The following is a 13,746-nucleotide window of genomic DNA, read 5'->3' as shown; positions in this document are numbered from 1 at the left end:
CCTGAAATTCAAGATTGCACATGGACAGGAAACACACCAAGGGTTCTAGTTTGAGGACAGTGAGGGAACAAAACTGAAATGGAAGTAGAGGGGAGGAAAGGTCTGGACGCAGCCTAAGAAGATGGAAAGAGGGCAAAGATGGAGAAGGGACGTGTGATGCGATGCGATGGGTGGGTTGGGACAGTCCGGTGGCCGGATGTGAAGTCACTACGACCTCTTGGTGCTTTGTATTTTGCCAACTCTCCCCTAAGATTCGTGAGGGGCCCTGTCTGTTCCACTGAGGCCGTCCCCTCGCTAGATGCTAAAGGTCCCTCGCTTCCTGGGAGAGGAAGGGGGAAGCCTGAGCCTTCTGCCTGCCCGCCCCTGCAAGGGCTTACCGTGCTGCAACCACCGGGGACTTCTTTCCGGGGTCTATCACACCCCCCGCGGGCTCCTCCCCCAAGGAGCGCGTGTCCTTGTTCAGCTGCTGAAGCCGAGAGCTCAGCTCGCTAATCACAGTTGGTTTGTCATCCTCAGCCCCATGGATTGGCCTGCTGTCCAGGGGGTCCCCCCACAGCTTGGACCTTCGCTGGAAGAGGTAGCGTGGCCGGCCAATGCTGGCGGAAGCCAGGATGGCCGCGTGTTGCTGGGAGATTAGCTCGCTGTCCGAAGACTGCTTCAGAAGTGGGTCCCTGAAAGTAACCGGCCCCTTGCTGAGCTGGGACTTGAGTTTTGGCTTTGGAGGCACTGGTGGCTTCTCGAGTATAAAAGTTTGTCCGTCCGCAAAGGAAGTGTATGTATCAGTGGGCTCCCCACTCTCTGAGGACAATGTGGACATGCTGGAGACGGTGGAGATGGTGCTTGTGGTCTCCAGATGATGGTCACTTGAACTTCTGGTGTCCACCTCTTCCACTCCTGAGTCTGCGGCAGACTCCGGGGCTGTGGGGGCATCAGAGGGCTTCCCTGAGGGTGTTCCACCAGTGGTAGAAGGTGCTACTGCTGCCGCTGGCATGGATGGCGTGGCAACTGCTGGAGCAGCCAGCTGGCTGATAGGTGTGCCGGGGGTGGTGACCAGGACCCCGTTTGCAAACTCATCCGGGGGAGGGACCAGACCGATCCTGGCCAGCTCCTCCCTGGTCTCCTCGTCACTCGAAGACAGCTGGGCAGGTGGCAGTGTGACCGTGTACGGCTCCACTTCTTCTTCTGAACTGCCTTGTCCGAGAGTCTTGTCAGAGACTGGGCTGATGGGAGCCTTCGCCACGGGGCTGGGGTGGGCCTCAGGGACGGCGGGCACCTCAGCAGGCTCTGCACCAGCCTCTGGGACGGGCGGCTTCTCCTCCTTCATCTCCAGCCCAAGGTCTTGGCCGTTGCTGGTCGCGTGCACCATGATGAGACCCGCTGTCTTCTGCTGGGACGTGTCCACGATGCTGATGATCATAGACTTCTTGTCCTCAGCTTTCTTCTCCTCTTTGACAGGCGTCTCGGCTCGTGCCTCGCCCTCTTTCCTCACAGTTGTTGGTATCCCCCAGTGGCTTTGTGTGGGAGTCAAGGTGCCCGGAGTTGGTGCCTTGGCCCCAGGCGAATACGCAGGTGAGACGAGCCCCTCCAGCTCCCCCCTCTCTTGCTCTTTGGTTTGGATGTCCACAAACAGGGGTGCGGCACGTTCGGAGTCTGGGCTGTGGATCGGGGTGGGCCCTCTGGAGGGGACCTGGGTGGACAGCGCCCGCTCCCTTGCGGCCAGCGCAAGTGCCAGCGGAGAGTTGGGGTCCAAGGGCTTCCCCGTGAGCGGGTGGATGAATGTCGAGGAGGAGCTGCTGATCAATGGCTTTAAAGCTGAGACGGGCGAAGGCAGGAGCACATCCCGGCTCCCCAGCAGCCGTTCGTCGATGGACCGCGACTGCTGCAGAGATGGCATTTCGATGGTGGGGGGGCTCCCCTCGATGGCCCCGACGGAGAGGAAGACAGTGGATTTCCGCTTCTCATCCAGGCGTCGCTCCCTGTCCTTCATGACTCCCGCGATGGCAGTGGTGAAGGGGAGGCTGGCGGGGTCCACCTGCGACTGGTACTCCATGCCGCTCAGGCGGTGGCTGCGTCGGGTGGGGGACGGCTCCCGAGCGAAGCCCCCCGCCACGGACAACGCTGCTCGCTCCTGGGCGTCTTCCACCTGCAGCTGCTTCACCAAGGGGCTCTTCTTCCTCTGGGGCTTGGTGGGGGCAAAGAGGCTGACGTTGAACTGGCCCATGTTGGCGTAGGGGTTGTCGACCACCCGGCCCTTCCGCTTCAGCTTCTCGGGGGGTGTGGCAGAAGGGCCGGGCCGGGGGATGTCGGTGGGTTCCACGGGGATGTGGGAGGAGTCCTGCAGGATGATCATGGAACGGGCCCGTTTCTGCCTTTCGGGGTAAGGGACAGGAGTCCTTGCTTGGTCGTACATCTCTGCGGCACTGATGACCTGGGGCAACCCGTGAAGCTTGGCCTCCAAGCTGGGCTTAAAGCTGGACCGGATGGTGTCATAGACTCTTCCTGGGGGCGGAGGGGGGGAGAAGGAGGGGGGTGCGCCCGTGTCAAAATAATAAGGGGAAGGTGGAGGGGGTGGAGCAGTCTGAGGTGGGGGTGGGATGCCAGGCCCTTCTCTGACAGTATCTTGCATTGAGGTGCTTCTGGGAAATTTCCCATCCATTATGGAGGCAGCAAATTTCTCATCTTCACCTGCAAAACAGCACAACAGTCAAGTCAGAGTCGCCGAACAAAAGGGGCAAAAGTGCGTCGACAGTCAAACATCTACATCAGGGATCCCCAACCTTTTTGAGCCTGTGGGAACTTTTGGAATTCTAACACAGGCAGCTGCCACAAAATGGCTGCCACAGAATGTAGGTGCCGCCACAAAATGGCTGCCGTAAGAGGCAGAGACGGACACAGAATGGCAGCCACAGCTCACCTTCCGCCACACAGTGAAGATTCCTGTGCTGTGGTGGCAGCTGCTGCCGAGGCCATGTTTGTGAACATCTGCACAACCAATCGCATCTCCAATGGAACACCAGAAGCCCCAGCTGGGCAGAAGACCCATCAAGCGCTGGGAAAGGTGCTGATGGGCAGGGCTTTTTTTCGTAGCAGGAACTCCTTTGCATATCAGGCCACGCACCCCTGATGCAGCCAAGCCTCCTGGAGCTTACAGTCGGTCCTGTATGAAGAGCCCTGGAAGCTCTTGAAGGATTGGCTACATCAGGATGTGTGGCCTAATAGGCAAAGGAGTTCCTGCTACAAAGAAAAGCCACTGGCAGGACAGGAGCTTTCACAAAACTTCATCCCCTGTCACAAATTTGTTGATGCTCCTGGATTCTGTCTCTTCTCTGCTGCTACAGACAGACTCACAGAGTCTGTCCACCACATGTGATGTGGTGGCTAAAAAGGCAAATGCAATTTTGGGCTGTATCAACAGAAGTGTAGTGTCCAGATCACGTGAAGTGATGGTCTCGCTTTATTCTGCTCTGGTAATACCTCACCTGGAGTCTTGTGCTCAGTTTTGGGCACCACATTTTAAGAAGGATATAGACAAGCTGGAACGGGTCCAGAGGAGGGCGACAAAGATGGTAAGGGGTCTGGAGACCAAGTCCTATGAGGAAAGGTTGAAGGAGCTGGGCATGTTTAGCTTGAGAGGAGGTGGCTGAGAGGTGATAGGATCACCATCTTCAAGTACTTGAAGGATGGTGTGGAATTGTTTTCTGTGGCCCCAGAAGGGAGGACCAGAACCAATGGGTTGACATTAAATCAAAGGAGTTTCCAGCTCAACATTAGGAAGAACTTCCTGACCGTGAGAGCGCTTCCTCAGTGGAAGAGGCTTCCTCCTGGGGAGGTGGTGGGCTCTCCTTCCTCGGAGGTTTTTAAAGAGAGGCTAGATGGCCATCTCACAGCAATGAGGATCCTGTGAATTTAGGGGGAGGGGTTTGTGAATTTCCTGCATAGTGCAGGAGGTTGGACTAGATGACCCTGTAGATCCCTTCCAACTCTATGATTCTATGTGCCTGCCAGACAAGCTCCTTTGATTGATGGGGCAATCAGGAGGGCCTAAATGCTGGGGACCCAAAAGCATCCCTTGTTGCAGGCTGTGAAGAAACACCATCTTAGTTAATGGTGGTGCTTGGTTGGGAGGGAACATGAAACTGCTAAGGCAGGCTTTGTGGCCTAGCCTTCTTCATTCCCTCCTCCCTTCTGGAGTTAAACCATCAACTCTAGGGGGAAAGCCTCCTAGAGGGGCAGGAAGTTCTTCTTTTTTTATTGGAGTGAGGCGGGAAAAGGTGAGTTCTTGGCTGGCCCTCAAGGAGAGAGGTTGTCAGTCTGTGGGCTCCTGACTGTGGGAGAGGCCTTCTCCTGAGGGAGAGGAGGACTCCAGGAAGTCAGAACGAGGAAGTCATCCACAAGGCAGGGCAAGGTTAGACCAGGGACGGGAGGATGCGTTTGAATCCACCTTTTATTTGTCCTTCTGATTGTTGTTCGGATGCTGTGCTAAACTTTTACATGCAACTGCTTTTGTTTTGCTTTTTTTCTTTTCTTTTTCTCTTCTAATTAAATATTTTTACTGTTTTGAATGCTGGCAGTCAAACTTTGTACCACATAGATCCCCAACCGCTGTAGACCACGCTGCTTTATGAAAGGGGGAAAGGGGGAAGGCATGTAGTTGGATAAGGTGCCAATCCTCCAGGGGTTCCCCGAAGAAGTGCTGTGGTCTCTGTGATACCCAAGTACAGGGTGGCAGAGGAACTTGATGCCTGGCCTCAGAGCTGGAGAGGGGGATTGGGAGTCCTGTCCCTCTCAATCTGAACGCCTAGACTGAGCAGGTGGTGGCAGCGAGCCCAAGGGGCCGGAGGAGAAATAGCTCCCTCCAAAAAGGGGAACGGGGTCTGGTAGGCAAACCAGGGCCGTTCCGTCACACAGGCGGAAGTGGGAATGCGGAGGTAGGAGGGATGCATCTGGTGTGGCTCCACTGCAATGGAACTGAGGCTTCATTGCCCTTGGAACTGGAAACAAGTTGGAGGCTTCACTTGGATATTTTGCCCCAAATGCCTTTATGCCTTTTATCTGAGCACTCTAAATCTCTTTGTGATTTTATTAACTGGACTTCTGGATCAGCCTTAATTCCAGACCTAAACTCTTAAGTGAGTCACTTGCAAATTGATGCTCATTATTAGTAATTATCTCATTGAGAATCCCTTGGCAAAGATACAGGGAATTACAATGGCTGATCCTAAAGCCTCTCTGTGTGTCGTCCAATAGTATAATTTAAAATACAAAAGCAAATAGCAGGCTGTGAACAAGAGGCAATTGGTCCCTTTTGTCGCTCATTGGTTTGTATCAAAAGGACTGCAAAGGGGCAGCCCTGTGAGTTTGCTATAGAAAAATGAAACAAAGTCCAGCAGCATTTTAAAGGCTCAATACAGATAAAAGTTATCGGTCTTTGAGGTGCCACTGTGTTTTATTTTGTGTCAAAATGGCCCAAAGAGGTACAAGAATCCTATGAAATCAGAGTTAGCAAGAAGCCCACAATTCCTTGCTCCTTTCCATAAGAACATAAGAGAAGCCATGTTGGATCAGGCCAATGGCCCATCCAGTCCAACACTCTGTGTCACATAAGAACATAAGAGAAGCCATGTTGGATCAGGCCAGTGGCCCATCCAGTCCAACACTCTGTGTCACTTAAGAACATAAGAGAAGCCATGTTGGATCAGGCCAATGGCCCATCCACTCCAACACTCTGTGTCACATAAGAACATAAGAGAAGCCATGTTGGATCAGGCCAGTGGCACATCCAGTCCAACACTCTGTGTCACAGAAGAACATAAGAGAAGCCATGTTGGATCAGGCCAATGGCCCATCCAGTCCAACAATCTGTGCCATGGAAGAACATAAGAGAAGCCATGTTGGATCAGGCCAGTGGCCACTCCAGTCCAACACTCTGTGTCACATAAGAACATCAGAGAAGCCATGTTGGATCAGGCCAGTGGCCCATCCAGTCCAACACTCTGCGTCACATAAGAACATAAGAGAAGCCATGTTGGATCAGGCCAGTGGCCCCTCCAGTTCCACATTCTGTGTCACATAAGAGAAGCCATGTTGGATCAGGCCAGTGGCCCCTCCAGTTCCACACTCTGTGTCACGTAAGAACATAAGAGAAGCCATGTTGGATCAGGCCAGTGGCCCCTCCAGTTCCACACTCTGTGTCACGTAAGAACATAAGAGAAGCCATGTTGTATCAGGCCAGTGGCCCCTCCAGTCCAACACTCTGTGTCACATAAGAACATAAGAGAAGCCATGTTGGATCAGGCCAGTGGCCCCTCCAGTTCCACACTCTGTGTCACGTAAGAACATAAGAGAAGCCATGTTGGATCAGGCCAGTGGCCCCTCCAGTCGAACACTCTGTGTCACGTAAGAACATAAGAGAAGCCATGTTGGATCAGGCCAGTGGCCCCTCCATTCCCACACTCTGTGTCACATAAGAACATAAGAGAAGCCATGTTGGATTAGGCCAATGGCCCCTCAAGTCCCACACTCTGTGTCACATAATAACATAAGATAAGCTATGTTGGATCAGGCCAATGGCCCATCCAGTCCAACACTCTGTGTCATGTAAGAACATAAGAGAAGCCATGTTGGATCATACCAGTGGCCCCTCCAGTCCCACACTCTGTGTCACGTAAGAACATAAGAGAAGCCATGTTGGCTCGGGCCAGTGGCCCATCCAGTCCAAGGCTCTGTGTCACACAGTGGCCAAAATACACACACACACACACTGTGGCTAATAGCCACTGATGGACCTCTGCTCCATATTTTTATCTAACTCCCTCTTGAAGCTGTCTATGCTTGTAGCCACCACAACCTCCTGTGGCAGTGAATTCCACATGTTAATCACCCTTTGGGTGAAGAACGACTTCCTTTTATCCGTTTTAACCTGACTGCTCAGCAATTTAATTGAATGCCCACGAGTTCTTGTACTGTGAGAAAAAGAGAAAAGGACTTCTTTCTCTATTTTCTCCATCCCATGCATTATCTTGTAAGCCTCTAGCATGTCACCCGCAGTCGACGTTTCTCCAAGCTAAAGAGCCCCTAGCATTTCAACCTTTCTTCACAGGGAAAGTGTTCCAACCCTTTAATCATTCTAGTTGCCCTTTTCTGCACTTTTTCCAATGCTATAATATCCTTTTTGAGGTGCGGTGACCAGAATTGCACACGGTATTCCAAATGAGGCCGCACCATCGATTTATACAGGGGCATTATGATACTGGCTGATTTTTTTCAATTCCCTTCCTAATAATACCCAGCATGGCGTTGGCCTTTTTTATTGCAATCGCACACTGTCTTGACATTTTCAGTGAGTTCTCTACCACGTCTACTTGCCTGGATCCTTTTTAGCTGAAGATGCCAGGGATTGAACCTGGAACTTCTGCTTACCAGACACTCTACCACTGAGCCACACAACCCTTCCCCATGAAGGTGCCTTGCACTGAATCAGACCCCCCTGGGTCCATAAAAGTCAGTCTTGTGTACTCAGACTGGCAGTGGCTCTCCAGGGTCTCAAGCTGAGGTTTTCCACACCTCTTTACCTGGACCCATTTTAGTTGGAGATGCCGGGGATTGAACCTGGGAGTTTCTGCTTACCAAGCAGATGCTCTACCACTGAGCCACTGTCGCTCTCCAGTTGGAAGTTTTTCATGCCTACTTGCCTGGACCCTTTTTAGTTGAAGATGCCAGGGATTGAACCTGGGACCTTCTGCTTCCCAAGCAGATGCTCTACCCTTGAGCCACCGTCCCTCCCCATCCGATCTGTGAGGCTGGTGAATGTGCCAATGAACCAAAATGGAGCCAGACTGCAGGCAATAAGATAGCAAAGCAGTCACGGAGCCACCTTTCAATGGGCTTCTGGCTACAGCCGGTCAGGGCTGAGGAGCAGCGGGTTCAAGGTGATTCATGCTGGAGATGAAGATCTAAACATTCCGCACCTCCATCTTAGGAAGGAGAGCTGATAATGAGCATGTTGTTTTTAATATAGAACATTAAAAAGATAATGAGGCTACGAAGCCAATGGAGAGCTGGCCAAAGACATCCCAGCAGAAAAGAGAGAGAGAGCAAGAGAAGACAAAAGGGACAGGTGACCCTGTGCCAAATGGGTCTGTCGGAGTGCCCGGTGTTAGAGAAGGACATTGTCAGAATATCAGAATCGGAGGACTTCATTCCTGGGCAGGAAGGACGGGTGGAGGTGGTACCGCTTTCTGTGCCAGAGGACAGAGAGTGGCAAGGATTAGACATCTCCGTTCACAGGAACCCCCTCCATTCCGGAATAGCTCTGGGAGAAGAGCCTCATCCCGGGGAGAGAAGATCAGCTCCCTTTCACTATCCCCGGGTTCAAACAGGGAGAAAACGATGACACGTCATGGCGGGGGCTCAGCTGTTTGTGCTGTATTCTGTGGAGACTAATCCAGAGGCCGGTGATGGGAATCGAGGATTCCCAAAAGGGAAATGGGGCTCCATCTCCGGGAACAGTCATGGCTGCTTCAGCAGCCCCCTTCCTTGTGGTAAGAGCTGCTTCCGTGGTTTGTGCTTCAGATTGCAGGGCCCAGTGGGACTGATCACAGTGCCTGCTTGCCACCCCCTCCTCCATTCTGCTCCAAATCTGCATTGGGCTGGCGTGGACGACATGCCCTCTCCTTGCTGGCCTCCCACGCTAAGAACATCAAAGAAGCCCTGTTGGATCAGGCCAGTGGCCCCTCCAGTCCAACACTCTGTGTCACATAAGAACACAAGAGAAGCCCTGTTGGATCAGGCCAGTGGCCCCTCCAGTCCAACACTCTGTGTCACATAAGAACATAAGAGAAGCCATGTTGGATCAGGCCAGTGGCCCCTCCAGTCCAACACTCTGTGTCACATAAGAACATAAGAGAAGCCCTGTTGGATCAGGCCAGTGGCCCATCCAGTCCAACACTCTGTGTCACATAAGAACAGAAGAGAAGCCATTTTGGATCAGGCCAGTGGCCCCTCCAGTCCAACACTCTGTGTCACATAAGAACATAAGAGAAGCCATGTTGGATCAGGCCAATGGCCCCTCCACTCCAACACTCTGTGTCACATAAGAACATAAGAGAAGCCATGTTGGATCAGGCCAGTGGCACATCCAGTCCAACACTCTGTGTCACAGAAGAACATAAGAGAAGCCATGTTGGATCAGGCCAATGGCCCATCCAGTCCAACAATCTGTGCCATGGAAGAACATAAGAGAAGCCATGTTGGATCAGGCCAGTGGCCACTCCAGTCCAACACTCTGTGTCACATAAGAACATAAGAGAAGCCATGTTGGATCAGGCCAGTGGCCCATCCACTCCAACACTCTGTGTCACATAAGAACATAAGAGAAGCCATGTTGGATCAGGCCAGTGGCACATCCAGTCCAACACTCTGTGTCACATAAGAACATAAGAGAAGCCATGTTGGATCAGGCCAATGGCCCATCCACTCCAACACTCTGTGTCACATAAGAACATAAGAGAAGCCATGTTGGATCAGGCCAGTGGCACATCCAGTCCAACACTCTGTGTCACAGAAGAACATAAGAGAAGCCATGTTGGATCAGGCCAATGGCCCATCCAGTCCAACAATCTGTGCCATGGAAGAACATAAGAGAAGCCATGTTGGATCAGGCCAGTGGCCACTCCAGTCCAACACTCTGTGTCACATAAGAACATCAGAGAAGCCATGTTGGATCAGGCCAGTGGCCCATCCAGTCCAACACTCTGCGTCACATAAGAACATAAGAGAAGCCATGTTGGATCAGGCCAGTGGCCCCTCCAGTTCCACATTCTGTGTCACATAAGAGAAGCCATGTTGGATCAGGCCAGTGGCCCCTCCAGTTCCACACTCTGTGTCACGTAAGAACATAAGAGAAGCCATGTTGGATCAGGCCAGTGGCCCCTCCAGTTCCACACTCTGTGTCACGTAAGAACATAAGAGAAGCCATGTTGTATCAGGCCAGTGGCCCCTCCAGTCCAACACTCTGTGTCACATAAGAACATAAGAGAAGCCATGTTGGATCAGGCCAGTGGCCCCTCCAGTTCCACACTCTGTGTCACGTAAGAACATAAGAGAAGCCATGTTGGATCAGGCCAGTGGCCCCTCCAGTCGAACACTCTGTGTCACGTAAGAACATAAGAGAAGCCATGTTGGATCAGGCCAGTGGCCCCTCCATTCCCACACTCTGTGTCACATAAGAACATAAGAGAAGCCATGTTGGATTAGGCCAATGGCCCCTCAAGTCCCACACTCTGTGTCACATAATAACATAAGATAAGCTATGTTGGATCAGGCCAATGGCCCATCCAGTCCAACACTCTGTGTCATGTAAGAACATAAGAGAAGCCATGTTGGATCATACCAGTGGCCCCTCCAGTCCCACACTCTGTGTCACGTAAGAACATAAGAGAAGCCATGTTGGCTCGGGCCAGTGGCCCATCCAGTCCAAGGCTCTGTGTCACACAGTGGCCAAAATACACACACACACACACTGTGGCTAATAGCCACTGATGGACCTCTGCTCCATATTTTTATCTAACTCCCTCTTGAAGCTGTCTATGCTTGTAGCCACCACAACCTCCTGTGGCAGTGAATTCCACATGTTAATCACCCTTTGGGTGAAGAACGACTTCCTTTTATCCGTTTTAACCTGACTGCTCAGCAATTTAATTGAATGCCCACGAGTTCTTGTACTGTGAGAAAAAGAGAAAAGGACTTCTTTCTCTATTTTCTCCATCCCATGCATTATCTTGTAAGCCTCTAGCATGTCACCCGCAGTCGACGTTTCTCCAAGCTAAAGAGCCCCTAGCATTTCAACCTTTCTTCACAGGGAAAGTGTTCCAACCCTTTAATCATTCTAGTTGCCCTTTTCTGCACTTTTTCCAATGCTATAATATCCTTTTTGAGGTGCGGTGACCAGAATTGCACACGGTATTCCAAATGAGGCCGCACCATCGATTTATACAGGGGCATTATGATACTGGCTGATTTTTTTCAATTCCCTTCCTAATAATACCCAGCATGGCGTTGGCCTTTTTTATTGCAATCGCACACTGTCTTGACATTTTCAGTGAGTTCTCTACCACGTCTACTTGCCTGGATCCTTTTTAGCTGAAGATGCCAGGGATTGAACCTGGAACTTCTGCTTACCAGACACTCTACCACTGAGCCACACAACCCTTCCCCATGAAGGTGCCTTGCACTGAATCAGACCCCCCTGGGTCCATAAAAGTCAGTCTTGTGTACTCAGACTGGCAGTGGCTCTCCAGGGTCTCAAGCTGAGGTTTTCCACACCTCTTTACCTGGACCCATTTTAGTTGGAGATGCCGGGGATTGAACCTGGGAGTTTCTGCTTACCAAGCAGATGCTCTACCACTGAGCCACTGTCGCTCTCCAGTTGGAAGTTTTTCATGCCTACTTGCCTGGACCCTTTTTAGTTGAAGATGCCAGGGATTGAACCTGGGACCTTCTGCTTCCCAAGCAGATGCTCTACCCTTGAGCCACCGTCCCTCCCCATCCGATCTGTGAGGCTGGTGAATGTGCCAATGAACCAAAATGGAGCCAGACTGCAGGCAATAAGATAGCAAAGCAGTCACGGAGCCACCTTTCAATGGGCTTCTGGCTACAGCCGGTCAGGGCTGAGGAGCAGCGGGTTCAAGGTGATTCATGCTGGAGATGAAGATCTAAACATTCCGCACCTCCATCTTAGGAAGGAGAGCTGATAATGAGCATGTTGTTTTTAATATAGAACATTAAAAAGATAATGAGGCTACGAAGCCAATGGAGAGCTGGCCAAAGACATCCCAGCAGAAAAGAGAGAGAGAGCAAGAGAAGACAAAAGGGACAGGTGACCCTGTGCCAAATGGGTCTGTCGGAGTGCCCGGTGTTAGAGAAGGACATTGTCAGAATATCAGAATCGGAGGACTTCATTCCTGGGCAGGAAGGACGGGTGGAGGTGGTACCGCTTTCTGTGCCAGAGGACAGAGAGTGGCAAGGATTAGACATCTCCGTTCACAGGAACCCCCTCCATTCCGGAATAGCTCTGGGAGAAGAGCCTCATCCCGGGGAGAGAAGATCAGCTCCCTTTCACTATCCCCGGGTTCAAACAGGGAGAAAACGATGACACGTCATGGCGGGGGCTCAGCTGTTTGTGCTGTATTCTGTGGAGACTAATCCAGAGGCCGGTGATGGGAATCGAGGATTCCCAAAAGGGAAATGGGGCTCCATCTCCGGGAACAGTCATGGCTGCTTCAGCAGCCCCCTTCCTTGTGGTAAGAGCTGCTTCCGTGGTTTGTGCTTCAGATTGCAGGGCCCAGTGGGACTGATCACAGTGCCTGCTTGCCACCCCCTCCTCCATTCTGCTCCAAATCTGCATTGGGCTGGCGTGGACGACATGCCCTCTCCTTGCTGGCCTCCCACGCTAAGAACATCAAAGAAGCCCTGTTGGATCAGGCCAGTGGCCCCTCCAGTCCAACACTCTGTGTCACATAAGAACACAAGAGAAGCCCTGTTGGATCAGGCCAGTGGCCCCTCCAGTCCAACACTCTGTGTCACATAAGAACATAAGAGAAGCCATGTTGGATCAGGCCAGTGGCCCCTCCAGTCCAACACTCTGTGTCACATAAGAACACAAGAGAAGCCCTGTTGGATCAGGCCAGTGGCCCCTCCAGTCCAACACTCTGTGTCACATAAGAACACAAGAGAAGCCCTGTTGGATCAGGCCAGTGGCCCCTCCAGTCCAACACTCTGTGTCACATAAGAACATAAGAGAAGCCCTGTTGGATCAGGCCAATGGCCCCTCCAGTCCAACACTCTGTGTCACATAAGAACACAAGAGAAGCCCTGTTGGATCAGGCCAGTGGCCCCTCCAGTCCAACACTCTGTGTCACATAAGAACATAAGAGAAGCCCTGTTGGATCAGGCCAGTGGCCCCTCCAGTCCAACACTCTGTGTCACATAAGAACATAAGAGAAGCCCTGTTGGATCAGGCCAGTGGCCCATCCAGTCCAACACTCTGTGTCACATAAGAACATAAGAGAAGCCCTGTTGGATCAGGCCAATGGCCCCTCCAGTCCAGCACTCTGTGTCACATAAGAACATGAGAAGCCCTGTTGGATCAGGCCAATGGCCCCTCCAGTCCAACACTCTGTGTCACATAAGAACAAGAGGAGCCCTGTTGGATCAGGCCAGTGGCCCATCCAGTCCAACACTCTGTGTCACATAAGAACATAAGAGAAGCCCTGTTGGATCAGGCCAATGGCCCATCCAGTCCAACACTCTGTGTCACATAAGAACATAAGAGAAGCCCTGTTGGATCAGGCCAGTGGCCCATCCAGTCCAACACTCTGTGTCACATAAGAGCATAAAAGAAGCCATGTTGGATCCGGCCAGTGGCCCATCCAGTCCAACACTCTGTGTCAAAAAAGAGAAGCCATGTTGGATCAGACCAGTAACCCATCCAGTCCAACACTCTGTGTCACATAAGAACATAAGAGAAGCCCTGTTGGATCAGGCCAGTGGCCCTCCAGTCCCACACTCTGTGTCACGTAAGAACATAAGAGAAGCCATGTGGGATCAGGCCAGTGGCCCCTCCAGTCCCACCCTCTGTGTCACGTAAGAACATAAGAGAAGCCATGTTGGATCAGGCCAGTGGCCCTCCAGTCCCACCCTCTGTGTCACGTAAGAACATAAGAGAAGCCATGTTGGATCAGGCCAGTG

The 13,746-nt window shown here is 52.0% G+C and overlaps 1 protein-coding gene across 1 annotated transcript in view; it reads right to left on the bottom strand.

The window, feature by feature from the left end:
* Positions 1-13,746, bottom strand: part of SHANK3 (SH3 and multiple ankyrin repeat domains 3) — a 613,814-nt gene that overhangs the window by 32,277 nt on the left and 567,791 nt on the right. Inside the window, 1 exon segment of the mRNA XM_060246058.1 lies at positions 378-2,685. Within this exon segment, the coding sequence (XP_060102041.1) occupies positions 378-2,685 (2,308 nt within the window).

The sequence above is a fragment of the Heteronotia binoei genome, chromosome 8, assembly GCF_032191835.1.
Source record: "Heteronotia binoei isolate CCM8104 ecotype False Entrance Well chromosome 8, APGP_CSIRO_Hbin_v1, whole genome shotgun sequence".
Lineage (NCBI taxonomy): Eukaryota > Metazoa > Chordata > Lepidosauria > Squamata > Gekkonidae > Heteronotia > Heteronotia binoei.
The sequence above is the reverse complement of the archived record's forward strand: the minus strand, read 5'-3'. Positions and strand labels throughout refer to the sequence as shown.